A 22,344-nucleotide genomic window follows, 5' to 3' on the forward strand; every position below is an offset into this window, starting at 1 on the left:
CCCAAATCCAATGATGCCCTAATAATTAAACTCTGTGTTTCAATGCATTCTCTTGATTAGACCGGGGTTCGAGCCTGTCACCACCAAAAACGGAGGATGCGGGAAGGTCAGGGAATGGCTATCACATATTCCTGGAGCAATATGGCCTTAGTTGCTAATGCTCCTAAAAACCAAAACAAACAAACAAACAAGCAATCAATGCATTCTCTGGCCACCTCCCTCAAAATTACTGGGTATATATCATTAAATCCAGGTGCCTTATTTGCCTTTAGGCTCAAAAGTTTTTAATAAATAATCTTCTGAAGTTTCAGTATTGCTAATTTCGTGCTTTACAGCAACACTTGCACAGCCTCTCCTCACCATACTCCATTTCATTGGTAAGAATCAATGCAAAGTACTTATTTAATTCATCAGCAACATCGGATGGATTTTCTGAGACTTTCCTACACTATATACAAGGGTTTGGTCTTATTAATTTTCCTAGTTGTGTTCATGTATATGATAAACTCTGTTTATCAAGGAGATAAACTCCTTGTTTATCATGTGTGTGAATGCTTTGCATTTTTAGCCAGTGCTTTCTCATGCTTTGCCTTGGCTACCCTAACCTTTTCTGGGGTATTATAACAGTTTAACTTATAGCTGTTGTAAGCATTGGTACTTTTCATTGCTTTTTATCTTTCCCATACCATTTTTTTTATGCTATATTAGATTGGCCAGCTTCATATTCATCCATTTTGGTATCATCCTCATGCTATATTTTCTTAATGGTATATATGCATTTGTGACTTCTGTGATTATTGTTATAAAAAGGTGTTCCATGATACTAATATATATGTCCTCATTCTGCAATCCACCCAATTTATAGATGAAGTGTTGCATCTTAAACTGTCATAATCCCCTTTTCTGAAATTAAAACCTCTGCCTTTACCTTTAACTACTACTACATTTTTCATCATTATCATCATCCAGCTAATGACTGCATGTTCACTACCTGCAAATGGTTCCTGTACTGTAAGCTCTGTGATTTCATCTGATTTGTGAGTAATGATGTGACCTAGAATATTCCTGCTCCTAGTGTTTTCTTGAACATGCTGGTACAAATAATAATAATCTAGTTTATTTAAAAATTTTGTTTCCCCAAGGTGAGTTTCCCCCATTTATTCCAAGTAATTAGGGGTGAATTGAAGTCACTTATAATAAGACATTCATACTTGCTTGCCAATTCTACCTGCATGTAGAGACTCTCGTCATACTCTTCACAATCTTCTAGTCTGTAGATTACTCCTGCTCTCATTATACCTTTGCTTCCAACTAACTCGCACTACACAGATCCTCATTATACCTTTACTTCCAACTAACTCGCACTACACAGATCCTCATTATACCTTTACTTCCAACTAACTCGCACTACACAGATTCTATGCTAGTAGGCATAACTTCTCACTCAGGCTACTTCTGATAAGCATGACCTTACTACCCATTCTATCATCCCTATCCCTCCTAAATACACTGTACTAATACATACCACAATGAAACTCATCATGTCCAATTTACAGGTGAAACCCCCATTTCCATTAGCCCTATTATTTCTATGCTGGTTAGCACTATTTATGCCTGGTTAGTTGTCCTAGCCAGGAGTTCAAATTCTCTCATTGTATTTACTGTAGACACAGTTACAATTAAGTACAGGCTGGCCTCGATTAATGTGATTAATTCGTTCCGTGAGCGCATCGCGCAAAACAGAAACACGTTAATCGAATATAATAATCAATAGAAAAAATTATAATTGGTCCTTGACCTTCTGGAATGTCCATAAAGAATTTTAAAAATACCTTTTAAATAACTTTTTAACTGTATACAATGTAAAATATAATGAAAATAATTATGGAATTAAATTTTTATTGCATAAAACAGCGGTTCCCAAACTGCGCCACGAAATATTTTAAATTTTCGAGGGAAACACAGCGATACTCGACATCTGTCGGACACCGCGTGAACTACTAGCTCGAGGTAGTTCACAGTTTCAGCATTTCTTATTAAGTTGTTTGGACCTAACTACTAAATGGAACTGTCAGGTATTTCTTTTGGTCTGGGTGCGCCTTGAAAAAATTACTGAGACACTAAGGGCACCATGAACCGAGAAAGTTTGGGAACCTCTGACATAAAATACACAATGAAGAAATGACTGTTGCGGAAATATTTGAACAGTGTTGACTTTCTCTTTTCATCAAACAATTTCCGATAGCTGACAACAATCTTCTCTGGACCCTGGCGAAATAAATATCACAGAGAACCTCAAACGTTTTCTTTGAGATTCTCTGCGATACAAAAGATTTCATCTAATTCTTTTACCGTTATTTCCTTCGCGGTAACATTTTCATCTAGTTCATTTAAATATCTGAATTTTTAAATGCAAGTCTGCATTGACTTTATTAATGGGAGACAAACGAGTAACAGGTCTTCTTCCGATGGTTGATGGAACACACCGAGGTGGGCAGCAAGCAAACGTTTGTTCATTGCCCGTCCGACGCGTGATTAACGTAAGCTTAACGCACGATTCAAATCCTTTTCAACTATCGCATAAAAAAAAAAAAAAAAAAAAAAAAAGATCGCATTAACGGGAAATTGCATTGTGTAAAGTGAAAAGTGCTATAATTTTTCAAATAGCGTTAACTGAAAATCGTGTTAATCGAACTCGCGTTATGCGAGGCCTGGCTGTATTCTATAGTTTACCACCCTGACACATCCCGTGAAGATATTTAGGCTTGCTTTATCTTCTTGCTCATTTGAAACATTGCCACCCTGAGAACATCTTGCTAACATTGTTTGCAGCAACAAACTAGAATTCTTGAGATGTGTGCCGCATTAATTTGACCCATATCACTAAATAAACAAGCATCTATATTACCCTTTTCCTCCCTAACTAGCAATTTTCCTGAACCCTTACACTATTGTCAATGATACTGGCAAAAACCCTTGCACCACCTTTGTTCAAACGAATTTCATCTCTATAGATACCTTTTACCTAAAAGTGCTGGCCATGCTGATAAAAAATGTCCACCCAAAAGCCTTGCTGAGCAACTGAAGTCTTGAGTTAATCTGCAAGGATTTCAGAATATAATCCCTCCTATCATGTCTGGGAAAAATTGCAAACACATACAAGTTCTGACCTAAATTGCAGCATTTTTCAGCATGTTGCAAATTCATCTAGCAAATTGTTAGTTCATGTTCATTTAATATCATTAGTCTCCAAATGAATAATAATACTCTTTATCCTCCCTTAAAATCTGACAATTCAGTAACATCATCAATTGTTTTCTCTTAGCAAACACACCCTGGTTCCAGTCTGCCTGTCTTTATTGCAAAAATGTTACCCATTTCTCTGATAATAGAGTCTCCCGATAGAACTAAATCTTGAACCATGCACTTGACTACTCTGTTCTGGGACCTGAATTGGGAGAGCATCACTTGGTAGGTTACGAGTTACTTGAGTTCATAATGAGCTCCCAGGTACTTTTGTTTCTAGGGTAAGTACCCATTTCTTCAGTAACTCAAATTCTAGTAATGCACCATTTGTCTACTAGACAAATGGTGCATTACTAGAATTTTATTTGTCTTTATTTGTCTACTAGAATCTTAGAATACATGCCACAGGCTATACAAGTCAACTCATGACTCGCACCAGAAATGCCTACGGGCATTTCTGACTGAGTTATGGTGTCCTCAGATGACATATTGAAAATGGATCATGTAACAACTATTATTTAGGTAAAATGCAAACGTAAGAAACATTACAGAATTTAAATGTACAATATATTACAGAATTTAAATGAACAAGTATTACAGCAATTAAACTGTTACTGAAACTTTATTCACTAGTGAAGTTAAAATTAAGCTACCAAAGTTATCAGAAAGAATGTAACTTAGCAGAAATACTTTAGAAAAGTTAAGAATTAAATTAAATTTAATCTAATTCATGGATTTTTCTCAACATTGCATTCAGTGACTCAGATGACCTATTCCTAATATTTAGTACCAAGATGCACAGCAATATCATCTTTTGTGCCCTTAAAAGATAACTGTTTTACAGCATCATTAACTTTTGTCCCTGGCAGACATATCATGGTCCTGTTTCGCTTATCCTTTTTGCAGAGTATATTTCTCTGACAATAGAGTCACAACAGTAACTACTAATATTTACAGATTTGTAGAGGTTTTGCTTTGCAAACTCTTGGTTTCATAAATTTTTTAATTTTTGAGGGTAGATATCTTAAAACATACTAAAATTATCTAACAATTGACTATATAAGTATCTATAATTTAATGAAAGAACTACATTTCCAAACATTTTCCATTAAAGGAAACTTTAAGTGACATATTTTTCCAATGGCATTCCATTTTGTATTGAGGTGCATTCTTAAATGTGAAAAATTTTTCCCCAAACATATTGAAATGACATTGCATTAAATGCATATGGATGATTATTAAATATATTAAATGTTTATTTAATATATAATCAATCATTATGTGATGAAATCCTTACAGGGTAATAAAAAAAAGAGATGTTCTAGTGTGAATTATGAAATTCACAATTATATATGAATTGTATATATTTATTTAATTACTAAACTTTTATTAATGAATTTGGTGTCAGAGAATATATAAAATGAATTTGAAAAAAGTTATAAGGTGCTAATGGGATTTATTCCCTGATATTAAAAGTAGCTAGTAGGACTGATTGCTTGCCAAACCCCAGTATAATGTTGCAGGAATTCTGCCAAACCCCAGAATTCCTGCAACAGACTAGAAATGTGCCATATATATATATATATATATATATATATATATATATTCCAGGATATAAGTTGAGTTTTGTTTTTTTGTCATGAAAATTTGTGCTTAATTATAAAATATAAATATAACTCACCTTTTAATTCAGTTATTTTTCCTGTTTATGTTAAAAGTCTATAGTGTGACATATTATTACACTGTAAAGCAAGCAGTAAACATATACAGTACTCCCTTATGTAAAAAAGGTCACAAAACCAAAACCTACAGGAATAGGTGATGATGTGACATTGTTCCTATTGATGGTATATCTGTTCATGGAATGCTTTGATTAAGTAACCAAGCCATTCCTTGTGTCTTTTTTGGTACTTTACTGTATTGCAAATTGGTTTCTTTGTAAATAGTGCCTCACTATGGAAACTCGTTTGCTATGAAAAGTGACAATTTCAAAAGTTTTTACTTTTCAAGAACTCAAAAAGTAAACCTGAAAAAATAACTCCTGATGAATTCCATGAACTGTTTTTGGTTGGTGAAGAAGGCGACAAATTCTTGGGTTTTAAAAGATGAACTTCTTTATCTTTACCTTCTTCCCATGTTTATATGGGGTTGGCATTTCCATCCTTAATTCTTTTCCTCCATTCCTCCCTATCCTGGGCTTCCTCTCTCCTCCATCCTCTCTTTTAAATCCTCTGCCACCTTCTCCTTCCATCTCAGCTTAGGTCTCCCCCTCTTCCCTATCACCTCCAACTTTTCACTCTTCTTCCCCACATACTCCTCACTTCTTCATTCCACATGTCCAAGCCACCTCAACCTAGATTCCTGCATTTTTTTTACTCAGAGGCCCACCTTAACAGTACCTCTGATGTAGTCATTTCTTATCTTGTCCTTCCTCGTCACACCACACCACACATCCATCTTAGCATCCTCATCTCCGCCACTTCCATCTTCTTCTCCTGGGCCCTTGTAATCGCCTATGTCTCAGCACCATGCATCAATGCGGGTCTAACCACAGTCATATACACTCTTCCCTTCATTCTACAATTTACTTTCTTATCACACAACACCCCACTCATCTTTTTCCAGTTCAGTCCACATTTGAATGGTTGAACTGGAGAAAGATGGTTTTGGCATAGTTTTTTACGGCCAGATGCCCTTCCTGATGTCAACCTTCACCATTTATCCAGGCTTGGGACCGGCACCTACTGAGGCTGGCTTGCCCCCTTTGGTGGCTGGGTTTTAAAATATGAACAACAATGTGTATTTATTAAAAAATATGTAGTACATTATAAATTGTAAATACAGTGGTATTAATTCATATCTTCTTAATCCTAACCAGATGCCTTTAATTCAAGTTTAAAATTTTGAATTTTATAGTTAATGTGTAAGTTTATCTTAAAGTTTTGATTTTTTAGTGCATCAAAGGTCAATACATACACTTGAATATACAGTATATGTGAGGGGGAAAAAATTTGTATTCACTCAAAAGTAGTTGTGATAGAAGGTTAAAATAAACACCATGTATTACACTTTTTCAACATAGTCATCAGACAAAATGACACATTTTTGCCACCTTTCAATACACTTCCACAGGCCAGTTTTGTAGAACCCTCTGACTTACCTTCAAATCACAACTCAGCAGCAGAAATTACCTCAGCAGCAAAAGTGTTTTTCACGAAGAAAGAGGACTTTGGGGCAGGAAAGAGGAAGAAATCTGATGATGCAAGTTTGGGGGAATAAGCAGGATGTGGCATTATTTTAAATCCACATTCATGGGTACATCTCACTGCAACATGTGAGGAATGCACAGGGGTATTATCATGGAGCAGGTGCACACCTTTTGACAGCTTTCCCCATCTTTTTTCTTTTATAGATGCATGCAACTTTATGAGGAGATTGTAATAATACCTTGCCATCACAGTACAGCTCTTTTGAAGGTAATCTGTTAGTATTACACCATGTTGATCCCAAAAAATTGACAGCTTTACCTTGCCAGCACTTGATTGCACCTTTGCCTTTTTTGGGAGGTGGTGATTCTGCATGCTTCAATTGTTTTGACACTTGTTTAGTTTCGGAACTGTAGTGATGGATCCAAGTTTCATTGGTGACAAGCCACAAAGAAACTCCTCTTGCTTTTCCTTGCACATTGACATTTCAACATGTCATATGCACATTGTAATCTTTCCTTCTTTTAGTAAAGGTCAGAAATCTGGGAACACATCTGTCAGACACTTTACTCATGTGCAGCCATTGATGGATGGTGTTCTCCACCAAACATCCATTTACCCTACACTAATTTGGAGCTCTGCAGCTAGTTCTTTGATGCTAATACAGTGATGTGATATTCCAGGATTAATGGCTCAATTTTTGCAATGCATTCTTCTTTTACAGTTGTTTTTGGATGTCCTGGGATTTCTTCATCATGCACTGAGGTACTTCTACATTTCAATTGTTTATACCAATTGCAACAGCACTGTAATCTGGGCACTCTTCTCCATAAACAGTGACCATTTTTTCATGGATTGTTTTGGGTGCTTTCCCTTGCAGAAAGAGGAACTGAATCATAGAAAAATGAATTGCCAGATCAAAACCAAAATTTGAATGGTTGCTATAGAGATTTCAAGGTATCAAACAAAAAAAATTTCATCTTTCTATCACAGCTGCTTCTGGGTGGATACAATATTTTTTGAACTCTCTTTGTATACCACTCCAGTTTACAATGGTGATTTCAAGGGTAAAACATGTAATTACAGATTTGTAAATTTGTTCCTATAGCAGGGAAAATGATGGAGTCCATGATTAAGAATGTATTACAGGAGCATCTGGACAGAATGGAATTATACAAAAATGACATGGGTTTGTTATAGGGAAAACATGTCCAGCTAATATGGTGAACTATTATGGGGTTGTCATAAAAGAACTAAATGTAAGAAAATTTTGACATGGTATTTATAGACTTAATATAGACTTAATTTTTATAGACTTTAGTAAGGCTTTTGGTATAATCTCACATGAATACCTTTTATGAGAGTAAGTCAGTAAATAAGTCATAAAGTAAGGAAATGAAGGAAGTAAACAGGAAACTGACCTGAACATACCATTTATTTTTCAACATTGCAACTAAAACATTTATACACTTGCCTTATTACTTTATCTGGAAACCCATTGCACAGAACAATGTTGGTTGCTGTTGTAACCATTGGTGTATTTTTTCAACCACTTTATTATCATCCAAATTTGGATTTTTGAATTGGGATGAATTGCAAGTCTACTACTTTCAATCCAAATCCAAACACTCATCAGTGCAATAGATGCATCTGGTTCACCCCCCCCCCAAAAAAAAGAAGTTAAGGCTATACCATCAGCAGAGGAAGTCAGTGGTGATTTTTCTAGGACTGTTGGCATTCTTGTGCATTTTAAAAGCTTAGAAGTGTTATAAATACAACATTGTACTGCACACATCTGAAAGAACTTAGGGGACTTCATTCACAGAAAATGGCCTGGGCTATTGAGATGTGGAGTACTGCTGTTGCATGACAATACAAAGTCTCATCTCATACACTGCATGCCACCTAAGCAACCATCGATGATTTGGAGCAGGGATGTCTTGATGATCTTTTTTTCAACCCTGATCTCACCTCTGGCAGTTCCCATTTGTTTCATTCATTTAAATAACAGCTTTGAGGGAAAATGTTTTTTTAGTTATTCAGGGATTAAAAATAATTTTTACATTATACAACAGTTGATAAAGTGATGACAACTCTATAAATGTCTTTGGTAATTATGTTGAAAAATAAATGCTGTGTTCATGTTAGTTTTGTGCTTACCTCTTTTCTTTTTCCTTTTTTTTTTTTTTTTCCCTTGCTGTGATGACTTACTGACTGTGCCTCATATAAAAATTGGAACATTGTGCCATTGGTGAGAAGATATAAAAATGCATAAAACTTCGGTTGAAAGGAGAGAAAGAAAAGGGTATTTATAAATGACTATTGCCCTGAGTGGACCAAAGTCTGAGGGTCATGCAGGGTTCACCGGTGGATTCCTTATTGCTTTTGATATTTGCTATTGACATTGATGAAAGTATAAACAAGCTGAATGTTGAAGTTTAGCAGTGTGGTTAACACTGATAACCAAGGTATGCTGCTTCAACAAGAATTAGATAAATTTATTTTCTAAAAAATGGAAGTTAGAGTACAGTAAATATGAGTGCAGTTAGTGGTACTTAAAGTAGCTAATAAATATAATGTTCTACATTTCAGTAATAGTAATCCAGATTCCCAACACTTGTTGTTTATCTGTGATATACAGGAATTTTGCGTAGGGACAGAGAGATAATGCATTCATTATACAAAGGATTGATTAGGCAACACCTTAAGTGCTAGGTTTGGAGATCCCATTTCAGAAAGGATTCAAGTAAAATGTAAAGTGTGTTAGTTGTCTGAAGGCACAAGTGGTTTCCTCCATCTCCACGTATTCATTGTACGTGTGACACAGAACACTGTGGAGGCCAGAGATTTAAAAAGTGTGTAGGGAGTGGTTTGTTGTGTAGTGTTATGTTCTGTTGTTTCTCTGACCATTTAGCTGTTGGGCCCTTATTGGGACTCACAATTGCCCACACCTTATCGTGAGGAGGCAGGTCAGGAACCCAATAGATTATTTAAGTACTCTGGCAGGCCCAGCCACCTAATTGCCTAGGATTTCCATGGCATGACCTATATAAAAAAAAAGCATGAACACTTGAATTTGGAAAGTAGTAGTAGTAGTAGTGGCATTTGATGCAAGAAAGCAAGTTATATGTTATTTTTGTTCTTTTTGGTTTTTAGGAGCATTAGCAACTAAGGCCATATTGTTTCGGGAATATGCGGTGGTCATTCCCTGACCTTTCCGCATCCTCCATATTTGGTGGTGACAGGCTTGAACCCCGGTCTAATCAAGAAGCCTGTGCTATGCACTGCTGCTCCTTCCCACCTGGCTACGGAGGCGCCAAGAAAGCAAGTGTATGAGCTTATGCAGCATCAGCCAAAAAAAAAAAAAAAATCACACCATTCCCCCCCAAATGCCTGTCCAGTTCCTCCTTAAATTTATTCAACCTATCAACTTCCACAACGACAGATGGAAGTTTGTTCCAGCAATTAACCACCCGATGGCTAATGGCAAATTTCCACACATCTATTCTACATCTGTCTTTTCTTAATTTGAATTTATGCCCCCTTAGGTTCGTAATCTGAACAAGTGGAAGGATCCCATCAGAATTCAGCGTGCTCAACCCATTCAAGGCCTTATATACCTCAATCAGATCACCACGCAGGTGCCTAGTCTCCAGCCACTGCAATTTGCAGAACTTAAGCCTCTCTTGGTAAGAGGATCCCTTCATTCCCCTCACCAATCTTGTTGCCCTTCTCTGTACACGCTCAAGTAAATCTACATCCTTCCTAAAATGAGGCCTCCAGACCTGTACGCAGTACTCAAGGCGTGGCCTGACCATTGCCTTATACAGAGGGATAATCACCTCCTTTTCCCTGCAAGCAAAATTCCTATATATCATTGACAAAACCCCATGACCTGCCCTGGCAGCCTGTCTGCATTGCTCAGAAAACTTCATATCTGCCTGCACAATTACTCCCAGGTCTTTTTCATTTTCTACCACCTTAAGTGTAGTACCACACAGTTGGTACGTTTCTCTGGGGTTACTTCTACCCATATGCAGTACTTTGCATTTGTCAAGGTTAAACTTCAGTTGCCGCTTCTTAGCCCATCTGCCCAAATTATCTAGATCCTGTTGCAGTAGCACACTGCCATTACTGTCATTAACAACCCTTCCAACCTTTGTATCATCTGCAAACTTCAACATTAAGCCTGATATACCTTCATCAATATCATTGATAAATATACAAAACAACAGTGGACCTAACACCGAACCCTGTGGGACTCCACTAATAACATTAGTCCACGAAGAGCAGCACCCATTGATTACCACCCTCTGTCTTCTCCCACTTAACCATCCTTTTATCCATTGTAGCAACTTACCCTTAATACCATTCTGCTCCAATTTGTACAATAGTCTTCCATGCGCAACAGTGTCAAAAGCTTTCCTGAAATCCAAATATATGATATCAAAATTATTTTTTGCATCCAGTTCCTTTGTAACCACATCATAATATCCTATCAAATTTGTCAGACAAGACTTTCCCTTAACAAACCCATGCTGTGTCTGAATTATTGCTCGGGGGAAAACTGAGGGGTGCGATTCTCCAACGCATCACAGCCTAAAAAAATGTGCAACTTGTGAAATGTTTGCCGAACTCTCTGGAGCGGAACATGACATTGCCATGGGGAATGTCTTTGTGTGTGCGCGATGTAAGGCGTGTAAGGAAATCAGGCGACAAGTCACCGTTGTTATGGGTCTATATGAGAGTTTGAAGGACAGGGTGGATGCATTCGAAAGATCTAAATTGAGGAGCCGATCAGGCTCTCAGCTGCCCACATCAACGCCAGAGCTTGCACTTGGTCATCACGCAACACAGCGGCAACCCCCAAGGCAGAATGCGCTGGTCCCTCAGGAACTAGTAGTTTTTGGAGACTCTATTGTCAGGGAAATGGGAAACATGCTTTGTAAAAAGGATAGGTGGAACAGGACCAGGGTATGTCTGCCAGGGGCAAAGGTTGATGACGTTGTAGAGCGGATATCATCTTTTAAGGACACAAAAGGTGATATAGTTGTACACGTTGGCACTAATGATATTAGGAGTAGGAGACCAGCAGAATTTACTTAACAAGTACAGGTCACTGTTGAACAAAAGCCGAGAATTATGGTTGAATTTGAAAGTGTCTGCAATTCTGCCCAGACACGATAGAAGGGAGTATATGATGAGAGCCTTCTCGATCAATTCGGCCCTGGAAAGAATGTGCGAGGTTCAAGGGGTAGAATTTTTTTCAGCCTGGACTGTACTTGTTAGCAGGAGAGACTGCTTCTATAGGGATGGGATACACTTAAATAGAAAGGGTGCAAGAATATTTGCTAATGCTATCGAGGCAGTGTTAGGTGGGTCGGAAAACTGCTAACTTGGGGGGGGATACAAGGACTTATAGTTTAACAGTAGCCTTAGGCAGAGGTGACGGTGATTCTTGCACAACTTCTATTAGATTAAGTAGCGACCTGGAGCGTGGGGTGTTAGGGATTTCAGGGATGGATGGCAGTCATCCTGAAATAGGTGGGTATACGGGATGTGTTAGTATAACTAAGAATAAGTGTAGGAGCATGTATGCTTGCATGTATACCAATGCTAGAAGTATAGTAAATAAATTTGATAAATCTGAAGTGTTGGTCAAGACATCAAAGGTGGATATTGTTGGGATAGCAGAGACGTGGTGTCACACAGATATAAGGAATGCTGAACTGGAATTTGGGGAGTACAATGTGTACAGAAAGGATAGAAAGGGAGGAGGTGTTATGCTGTTAATTAAGAAAAACATAAAATCAAAAGAAGTGCATCCAGTTGATATAGATGAACAGTGCACTGTTGAGTCAGTTTGGTGTGGCATAAGCACTGCGAAAGCAAAAACAAGAGTAGGAGTGTGTTATAGGCCTAATGACTCGAATGAGTACAATAAACAATTGTACAGAGAAATAGAGTGGGCTAGTAAATCGGAATGTCTTATAATGGGGGATTTTAACTTCCCAGATATTGACTGGAACTTGTGGGTTGGTCACTCACACACTAGTTAGACTTTTGTGGATTTATTGGATGATTGTTTTCTGCAGCAGCATGTTCGAGAGGCAACCATAGAAAGTAATACTCTTGATCTGGTTATCAGCAGTGAACATTCGTGTATTAAGAATTTGCAGATAAAGGAACCACTAGGTGGCAGTGATCACAGTGTACTGATGCGGGATTTACTTAAAGATTTAATTACCATCAGGGGTAAAGGAAAGGGTTTTTGCTTCCGTAAAGGTGAGTACAGTTGTCTCCGACAGTTTTTAAATTCTGTACAGTGGGATCAACTGACGCTGTTACCAACAGTAAATTCTAAGTGGGAAGCATTCAAGGAATTAATCGTGGAAGCTACTAAAAATTTCATACCTATTAAGAAATATTGTTCAAGGTTTAGGCTTAAATGGTTATCTAATGAACTAATGAGAGTTGTGACAGAGAAGAAAAATGCATGGGATGCATATAAATCATCAAGCGACTCAGAAGCCTATGGCAGATATAAGCTAGTCTGTAATCAGGTGACAAAGGAGGTTAGGCAGGCGAAGGCAGATTACGAGAAATCCTTGGCAAAAGATGCTAAGAAAAACAGCAAGGATTTCTTTACTTATATAAACTCTAAAAGGAAGGGGATGAATCTGATTGGTCCACTTGACATCGATGGTTCGACTGTTGATGATCCTGCTCAGATAGCAAACAAACTGAATGAGTATTTTGCATCTACATTCACACACGAGGAATTATTAAGGTTTGAAAATGGCAGAAGGTTATCAAATTGTAGCAGGATACTTAATGATTTTGTAATAACTGAAAGCAAAGTGGAGGAGAAATTGTTGAAGTTAAACATAAGAAAAGCACCTGGGGTGGATGGGATCTATCCAGTTATATTAAAGGAGGCGGCAAAGCAACTAAGAGGTTTACAAGAAAGCAGTTGGATTTAGACGGTGACTAAAATTTTGCGGCATTGTTAAGGGTGTATTCAGTCAATTTAGTTAGGTGGGAGAAACAGGTAGAAGGATGGGGACAATAGAGTAGGCATCCCCAAAGAGGTCATTGGGGACAAACCCCACCAGGCGATGTATGGGGTAAGCTGAGAGGGGAGGAGTCAGATACCTAGCTCCTTCCCCCCATGGGGGAATGGGATTTTAAAGGGGAAGCAGGTTTGAGTACCTGGTTCAGATCACCAAATGGCTTGTCAGCAGCAGAGCTGCAATAAATCTCTGTCAGTGATCTTTGTCAGGTCCATGTAAGTGTTGAATCCGGTAGGATGGTGAAACTGTCCATCCTGCCCCGGATGGTAGGATATGTTTGCTGGCAGAGGGGGGAGCAATCTCCCCCCCCCACTGCTAGGGGGGTGGGAGAGACATGCATTTCCTTCTTTCATACTCTACATTCTCACTATACTTGCATTCTATTTTTATACTTTTTTCTTATATTTTATAATATATTTTTTTTTGACTCACTCATTCATCTTTTTCTCACACATCGGGGGGGCGGGGTTGAATGGTGTGTAATGTAATTTTAAATACTAATGCACAATAGTTAAGCTAAATAAGCAAGAATATAAAAGAATAAAACTAGGGTTAGTGTGTACTTAACTGTAACATTTATGGTTTGTTTTCTTTTTCTCACACACTTACACCCTCACTCATTCTTCTGACTCTTTTATTTCATTTATTTGAATCATGCTTTCTGCACTGCACTCTCTGGGCACCTCAACTTACTGTTATTCTTCAGTTGTGGTGCAGGCCTAGCTGCAAGTTTTTTGCAGGCCAGTGTAGTGTTTGTGTCATAGTAGTAGTAGTAGTAGTAGTAATAGTGGCATGTGATGCAAGAAAGCAAGTGTATGAGCTTATGCAGCATCAGCCAAAAAAAAAAAAAAAAAAAAAGAATCGCACCATTCCCTCCAAATGCCTGTCCAGTTCCTCCTTAAATTTTTTCAACCTATCAACTTCCACAATGACAGATGGAAGTTTCTTCCAGCAGTTAACCACCCGCTGGCTAAAGGCAAATTTCCGCACATCTATTCCACGTGTCTTTTCTTAATTTTAATTTATGCCCCCTTAGGTTAGTAATCTGAACAAGTGGAAGGATCCTGCAGACTGCAGACCTGTACGCAGTACTCAAGGCGTGGCCTGACCATTGCCTTATACAGAGGGACAATCACCTCCTTTTCCCTTCTAGCAAAATTCCTATATATCATTGACAAAACCCCATGACCTGCCCTTGCAGCCTGTCTGCATTGCTCAGAAAACTTCATATCTGCCTGCACAATTACTCCCAGGTCTTTTTCATTTTCTACCACCTTAAGTGTAGTACCACACAGTTGGTACTTTTCTCTCGGGTTACTTCTACCCATATGTAGTACTTTGCATTTGTCAAGGTTAAACTTCAGTTGCCACTTCTTAGCCCATCTGTCCAAATTATCTAGATCCTGTTGCAGTAGCACACTGCCATTACTGTCATTAACAACCCTGCCAACCTTTGTATCATCTGCAAACTTCAACATGAAGCCTGATATACCTTCATCAATATCATTGATAAATATACAAAACAACAGTGGACCTAACACCGAACCCTGTGGGACTCCACTAATAATATTAGTCCAAGAAGAGCAGCACCCATTGATTACCACCGTCTGTCTTCTCCCACTTAACCATCCTTTTATCCATTGTAGCAACTTACCCTTAATACTATTCTGCTCCAATTTGTACAATAGTCTTCCATGCGCAACAGTGTCAAAAGCTTTCCTGAAATCCAAATGTATGATATCAAAATTATTTTTTGCATCCAGTTCCTTTGTAACCACATCATAATAACCAATCAGATTTGTCAGACAAGACTTTCCCTTAACAAATCCATGCTGCGTCTGAATTATTGCTGCAGCCTTGTCTAGATAATCCTGCAATGCATCTTTAACCAGTGACTCCATTATTTTACCCGGAACAGAAGTTAAACTAACTGGGTCTGTAATTACTCGTGTCACCCTTCGATCCCCCTTTGTGAATTGGGGATACATTTGCACCTCTCCAGTCCGTGGGAACCTCCCCTCAATCCAAGGATGCTCTCATAATTATGGCTAAGGGTTTGCTTACTTCCTTTGCTGCCTCCTTTAATATAACTGGATAGATCCCATCCACCCCAGGTGCCTTTCTTGTGTTTATGTTCAACAATTTCTCCTCCACTTTACTTTCAGTTATTACAAGATTCTCTAGCTTACTGCTAGAGTTGAATACACCTCTGGCATTCCCCTCGCTGAATAACTCCTCATGTGTGAATGTCGATGCAAAATATTCATTTAGTTTGTTAGCTACCTGAGCAGGGTCATCAACAGTTGACCCATCGATATCAAGTGGACCAATCTGATTCATCCCCTTCCTTCTAGAGTTTACATAAGTAAAGAAATCCTTGCTGTTTTTCTTAGCATCTTTTGTCAAGAATTTTTTGTAATCTACCTTCGCCTGCCTAACCTCCTTTGTGACCTGATTACAGACTAACTTATATCTGCCATAGGCTTCTGAGTCGCTTGATAATTTATATTACATTTATATAATATAATATAATTTATTTGATAATTTATATTTATATTTATATTTATATAATTTATATCATCCATGAAATATTGTAATACAAGAATAGCTGTGAAAAGTGGGTTTCCAAGTGAATTAGTAATGAACAGAGATTCTGCACTTTCCTCTATGCTGTTGATTAGTTTGATATCTTCAGGTTTGCAAATGTGATTGTTTTTAGGGTCAATTGTGATATGAAGAGGAAGGAAATGATTTCTCAGATTGCATAGTGATTGTGGATGGGAGACATGGTGCTGACACTTTGAGCCAGGGAGAAAGTGACTGGGAAACCAAAAGACTTTTATGAGGCTATAAGAAATCTGGAATGCAAATGGGATAAGTGTCTAAACCAGGGATGGGCAACAGCCGGCCCGCGGGCCACATCCGGCCCGCGGCGATGTTGAATCAGGCCCCCTCGGTAAATGCATAAATATAGAAAATCCATACCTGACTACACTCGCCGTAAACATTCGGCTTAATTCGGTTCAATCGGGAATCGCGGCCAGTACAACAGTAACCAAGTGATTCTACGCAGCGTCAAAGAGTTATTTCCTAATTATTATTGTAGCATCGATCGAACAAAGTTCCTTTGGGTTTGACTTCTTATTGAAAAAAATAATATTGGTGCGAGATATTTTATGTTTTATGCCTTTTCTAATTATTACAATTTTTAATTTAATATAATTTATAGCCCATAAAATGAGCCAATTAAAAAAAAAAGAAAAATTGATGCCGAATGCCGCATTTTCAATGATAATTGGACATTCAGATATTTTTTTTAAAAATACATTAATAATTTGGTAATTCAAGTAATATAACATTTTTTAGGTTCTGATTTTTTTTATTAAATCGTTCAATCTATTCCGGCCCGCATCATGATGCGAAAATTTCATTTGGCCCGCATCATGATACGAAAATTTCATTCAGCCCGCTGACGAAAAAAGTTGCCCACCCCTGGTCTAAACTGTTGTGGATTTTTTTTTTTTTAAATAAAATACGTTATTGGTTAAAAAAATATAATTTGTGCTTTGATTTAACTCATCCTCATATTATAATTATATGCATTTTCTCATGTGTGACTGTTTTTGATTATCATTACACTGATTGATATTATGCAAATCATGCAAATAGAAAGATTAACACTAAATATTTCTCTTTGCATGCCTCCCCAAAAGGCAATGCACTCATGGTTACACAGCTAGCTTACTCTTCACATTCATTTTACACAAATAAATTATATAATTATTATTTAATTTTTTTCCAGAATATGCCAAAATTCAACTCAATTTCTATTTCTGGTTATCACATACAAGAAGCTGGAGCTACAGCTACTCTAGAATTAGCTTTCACTATAGCTGATGGTTTAGAATATTGCAGAACAGGTGATATTTTTCATTATTCATATAAAAAAATCTACATACACATATATATATACTTATATACTTAAAAATCTACCTACACATATACAGGGTGTCTCAAAAATATTGGTACAAACGTTTAGGGGAGGTAGGTAACATCTAAAGGAATGGGAATTGCATAGCAACCCATAACCGGAAACATCACAGTAAGTTGGTACAGAACGCTGTTCATCAGTTCGCGAGAGGGAAATTTTCTGGTTTACTCATTCAAGCAGTAGTCGCCGCACAAAGAGCATGCATCGATATACGAACTGTGAGCTGGCAGACATGCACCTAGTGTATGGATTAACAGAGGGCAGTGGAAAGCCGCTCAACAAATTTATGGAGAACGCTTCCCAGACAGACATTTATACCGGACCACCGTTTTGTTTGCGCGTGTGCAATTGCGGGTCATTTAGAGGTAACAGGAGGTTACCTCTAAAGTGGTCTGCTCGCGTCGAATGTGGGCAGACCATGTTCGACGCAAACTCCTGCCATGGAAGAAAGTGTGTTGAATGCCGTCCAGAATAATCCTACTACCAGCACACGTGCCATTGTCTCTGTCTTAAGAGTGTCTCGTTGCAGTGTACAGCATGTCTGGCATGACGATTCCTTACACCCCTTTCATCTCCAAAGGGTTCAGTTACTGCTCCCCCAAGATCATCCTGCACATGTGGCTTTTGTGCAGTGGTTTCTCCAAGAAAGTGTTCAAGGCTTGAATTTTCCAGCCTATGTTTTGGTCACGGATGAGACTTATTTCACTCGGGAAGGCTTATTCAATCAGCACAATGCTCATGTGTGGGCTCACGACAACCCACACAGTGTGTGCCCCCATGTGGCCCAACATCGCTTCGCAATAAATGTGTGGGCAGGTATGGTTGGTGACTGCTTAGTCGGCCCATGCCTGTTACCATCCCGCATGAACTCCGCTAAATATCAGATCTTTCTTGAACAAGTTCTACCAGGGTTACTTGACGATGATGTTGTTTGTGACTATTTGAACTAGCGTTTTGGGCATCAGTGGATTGGTTGGGGTGGACCCGTTGCCTGGCCCCCATGCTCACCTGATTCTATTGTGTATGAATCGTCTGTGGAGACGGAAATGGATCTCGTCTGCGCTGCTGCTACTGTCAAAGAAACTCCAGGTGTGTTTGACCGTGTCCGCCAATCCATGCTGCGTCGGTGTCACGCATGCATCGCATCTCATGGTGGAACCTTTGAGCATCTGTTGTAACATCATGAAATGCATCCATCTCGTACTCCATTGTTAATATTATGTCAAATAAATGTTTGCCACTAATTACTGTCATGTGTCATTTCCCGTTACGTTTATAGGTTCCAATGCGATTCACATTACTTTAGATGTTACATTTAGGGGAGGGATGTCCTCCTCCCCTAAATGTTTGTACCAATATTTTTGAGACACCCTGTATATACATCCATATTCCACTCCAAGAGAAAAGTATTCATTTAAAATTAAACTACTCTGCATTTTTAAAAAAAATTCACTGATGTTTTCTCAGAAAAGGGTGTTTCTGAATCATTTTATAATGCTGATTTCAAAAATGATTTCTGTTTGTGTCCATCTTATCAGGTTTTTTTTCAAAAATCATGAAAGAAAATTTGATTTTTCTCAAATTTTTATCAATTTTAGCAGAATTTGTGCATTGAAATTATAACAAAATTCTACTTTTACCAGACTTTTATATTTAAATACATGTTGAAACTACTATTAAAAAGGACAGTGTAGTAAAAAATGCACTAAACACTCACCTCTCATTTTAAAAACTGATCTAATTGGGTCAAATTTTTGTTCCTTTGATTTGCTTGCAGATCCTTCTACTTTACAGTCACTATTCAGTATCCAGCAATAGTCAGCTATTATATTGACATTCCACTTCCCTGGGTACCTCATTTCCATGTCTTTAATGTCCTGGTGAAACCTCTCACCCTGTTCTTCACAAACACTTTCTAGATTTTCTGAGAAGTAGTTGATATGGGAGTGTTAAAAATGTACCTTAATGCTCATGTTGCAGCCCAGCTTCTTTAAGTTTGCGAATATATTTTCAACTATTTTCTTGTGGTCTAGATCCTTGTCGGCTCCCTAAGATGTTATCAACAACAGACCTGAAGCTAATTCATGCCTGTTATTCATTATTTCCTAAAAATGTCAGTCATTCATCAGTCTCATCAGTCTTTGCAACTTGACTTTCTCCAGTCCAACTTTCCTAACAGTGAGGTAATTTTCCTTGGTGATTTTAATGTTCACAACTCTAGCTGGCTTCCGTTTTCTAGTCACACTGACCCAGCTGGTCGAGATGCTGAGGCTTTTGCAATTACTAATGACCTTGCATAGAATGTTCATTTACCTACAAGAATACAGGACAATCCTAACCATACAGTCAACATGCTTCATCTTTTTCTCACAAACAATCTTTCTAAGTACACTGTCGAAGTGAGTGGTCCTTTAGGCACCTCAGATCACAACTTGGTGATTGTCTCTTCTCCAATGGAGCCTTTATCTCATGGCTATTCCCAACCTCGTGTTGTTTGGCATTACAAGAATGCAAAATGGGATGACCTGTGAGATTTCTTTTCTTCTTTTCCTTGGTTGGATTACTGTTTCAAAACTTCCGATGTCAACGTCTGCTCAGATCGTGTCAGTGAAAATATTCTTGCAGGAATGTAATCCTTTATCCCACACTCCACTTTAAAATCCTGTCCTTTATCTAAACCTTGGTTTTCCAATAATTAATGTGCTAAGGCTGTTCAAGAAAAGAATGTTGCATGTCGTAATTGGCTTGTTTCTAATTCTTCAGTTTCATTTTCTGCCTATACCAAAGCTCGCAACAATTGTAAAGCAGTTATTAATCAGTCCAAACTAGAGTTTGAACAGGCTAAGAGTAGAAAACTTTCTTCTTGCCCTAATGGTAGCCGAGCATTCTGGTCTCTTGCCAAAGCTATTGGCCGCAACTCTTGCCCATCTCTGCTCCCGCCTCTGTCCAAACCAGATGGTTCTGTTGTCACTTCAGCCAAGGATAAAGCTGACCTGCTGGCATCCCATTTTTCTTCCAACTCATGTACTAATGATCTTGGTAAAACACCTCCCACCATTCCCAACCCGCTCCATTCAATGCCTCCTGTGGTCTTCTGTCAAAAAGAAGTCAGAAGGATTTTGATAAATCTTGATGCTAAGAAAGGCAGAATTACTTAACAAGTACAGGTCACTGCTGAACAAAAGCCGAGAATTAGGGTTGAATTTGAAAGTGTCTGCAATTCTGCCCAGACACGATAGGAGGGAGTATATGATGAGAGCCTTGTCGATCAATTCGGCCCTGGAAAGATTGTGCAAGGCTCAAGGGGTAGAATTTTTTTCAGCCTGGACTGTACTTGTTAACAGGAGAGATTGCTTCTACAGGGATGGGATACACTTAAATAGAAAGGGTGCAAGAATATTTGCTGATGCTATCGAGGCAGTGTTAGGTGGGTCGGAAAACTGCTAGCTTGGGGGGAGACAAAGACCAATAGATTGACAGTAGCCACTGGCAGAGGTGAAAGAGATTCTTGCACTGCTTCTATTATGAGCAGAAGCCTGAAAAACAAGATGCATGGTATTTCAGAGACTGCTGGGAGCCATTGCGGTACAAGTAAACACATGGGTTGTGTTAGGGTAGCTAAGAATAGAAACAGGTGCAGGTATACTTGCGTGTACACCAATGCTAGGAGTTTAGTAAATAAATTTGATGAATTTGAGGTATTGCTCAAAACATCAAAGGCAGATATTGTTGGGATATCAGAGACGTGGTGTCACACAGATATAAGGGATGCAGAACTGCAATTTGGGGAGTACAACGTCTACAGAAAGGATAGACAGGATAGGAAGGGGGGAGGGGTTATGCTATTAGTTAAGAAACACATAAAAACCAAGGAAGTGAAGCCAGTCGACATCACTGGACAGTGCAGTGTTGAGTCAGTTTGGTGTGACATAAGCATTGGGAGATCAAAATTGAGAGTAGGAGTGTGCTATAGGCCTAATGACTCTGATGAGTATAATAAGAAACTGTACAGGGAAATAGAGTGGGCCAGTAAATCAGAGAGTCTTATAATGGGAGATTTTAATTTCCCAGATATTGACTGGAATTTGGGGGCTGGTTACTCACGCACTAGCAGGGCTTTTGTGGATTTATTGGATGGTTGTTTTCTACATCAGCATGTTCGGGAGGCAACTAGAGGGAGTAATACTCTTGATTTGATTATCACCAGTGATTCTTCATGCATTAAGAATCTGCAGATAAATGAACCACTAGGTGGCAGTGATCACAGTGTGCTGAAGTGGGATTTACTCAAAGAGGTAACTACCATTAGGGGTAAAGGGAAGGGTTATTGCTTCTGTAAAGGCGACTACGATGGACTGAGACAGTATTTAAACTCTATACAGTGGGACCAACTGATGATGTTACCAACAGCAAATTCAAAATGGGAAGCATTCAAAGAACTTATCTTGGAAGCTACTAGGCTTTACATACCAACTAAGAAATATTGTTCAAGGTTTAGGCCAAAATGGATGTCAGATGAACTAATGAAGCATTTGGCAGAGAAGAAAAATGCATGGGATACTTACAAATTAACACATGACACAGAAGCCTATGATAGATACAAGTTGATATGCAACCAAGTTGCAAAGGAGGTTAGGCAGGCGAAGGCAGATTACGAGAAATCCTTGGCAAGGGATGCAAAGAAAAACAGCAAAGAGTTCTTTACTTATGTAAACTCTAGAAGGAAGGGGATGAATCAGATTGGTCCACTTGATATTGATGGGTCAACTGTTGATGATCCTGCTCAGGTAGCTAACAGACTAAATGAATATTTTGCATCGACATTCAC

General features: G+C 38.4%; 1 protein-coding gene across 1 annotated transcript in view; it reads left to right on the forward strand.

The window, feature by feature from the left end:
- LOC150079334 (methylmalonyl-CoA mutase, mitochondrial-like) overlaps positions 1 to 22,344 on the forward strand; it is a 253,034-nt gene that overhangs the window by 103,325 nt on the left and 127,365 nt on the right. The window contains exon 6 of the mRNA XM_090383601.1: positions 17,328 to 17,445. Within this exon, the coding sequence (XP_090239727.1) occupies positions 17,328 to 17,445 (118 nt within the window). The remainder of the gene's footprint in view (positions 1 to 17,327; positions 17,446 to 22,344) is intronic.

This window comes from Mastigoproctus giganteus, chromosome 10 (genome assembly GCF_048544385.1).
Source record: "Mastigoproctus giganteus isolate SK-2022 chromosome 10, ASM4854438v1, whole genome shotgun sequence".
Taxonomy (NCBI): Eukaryota; Metazoa; Arthropoda; class Arachnida; order Uropygi; family Thelyphonidae; genus Mastigoproctus; species Mastigoproctus giganteus.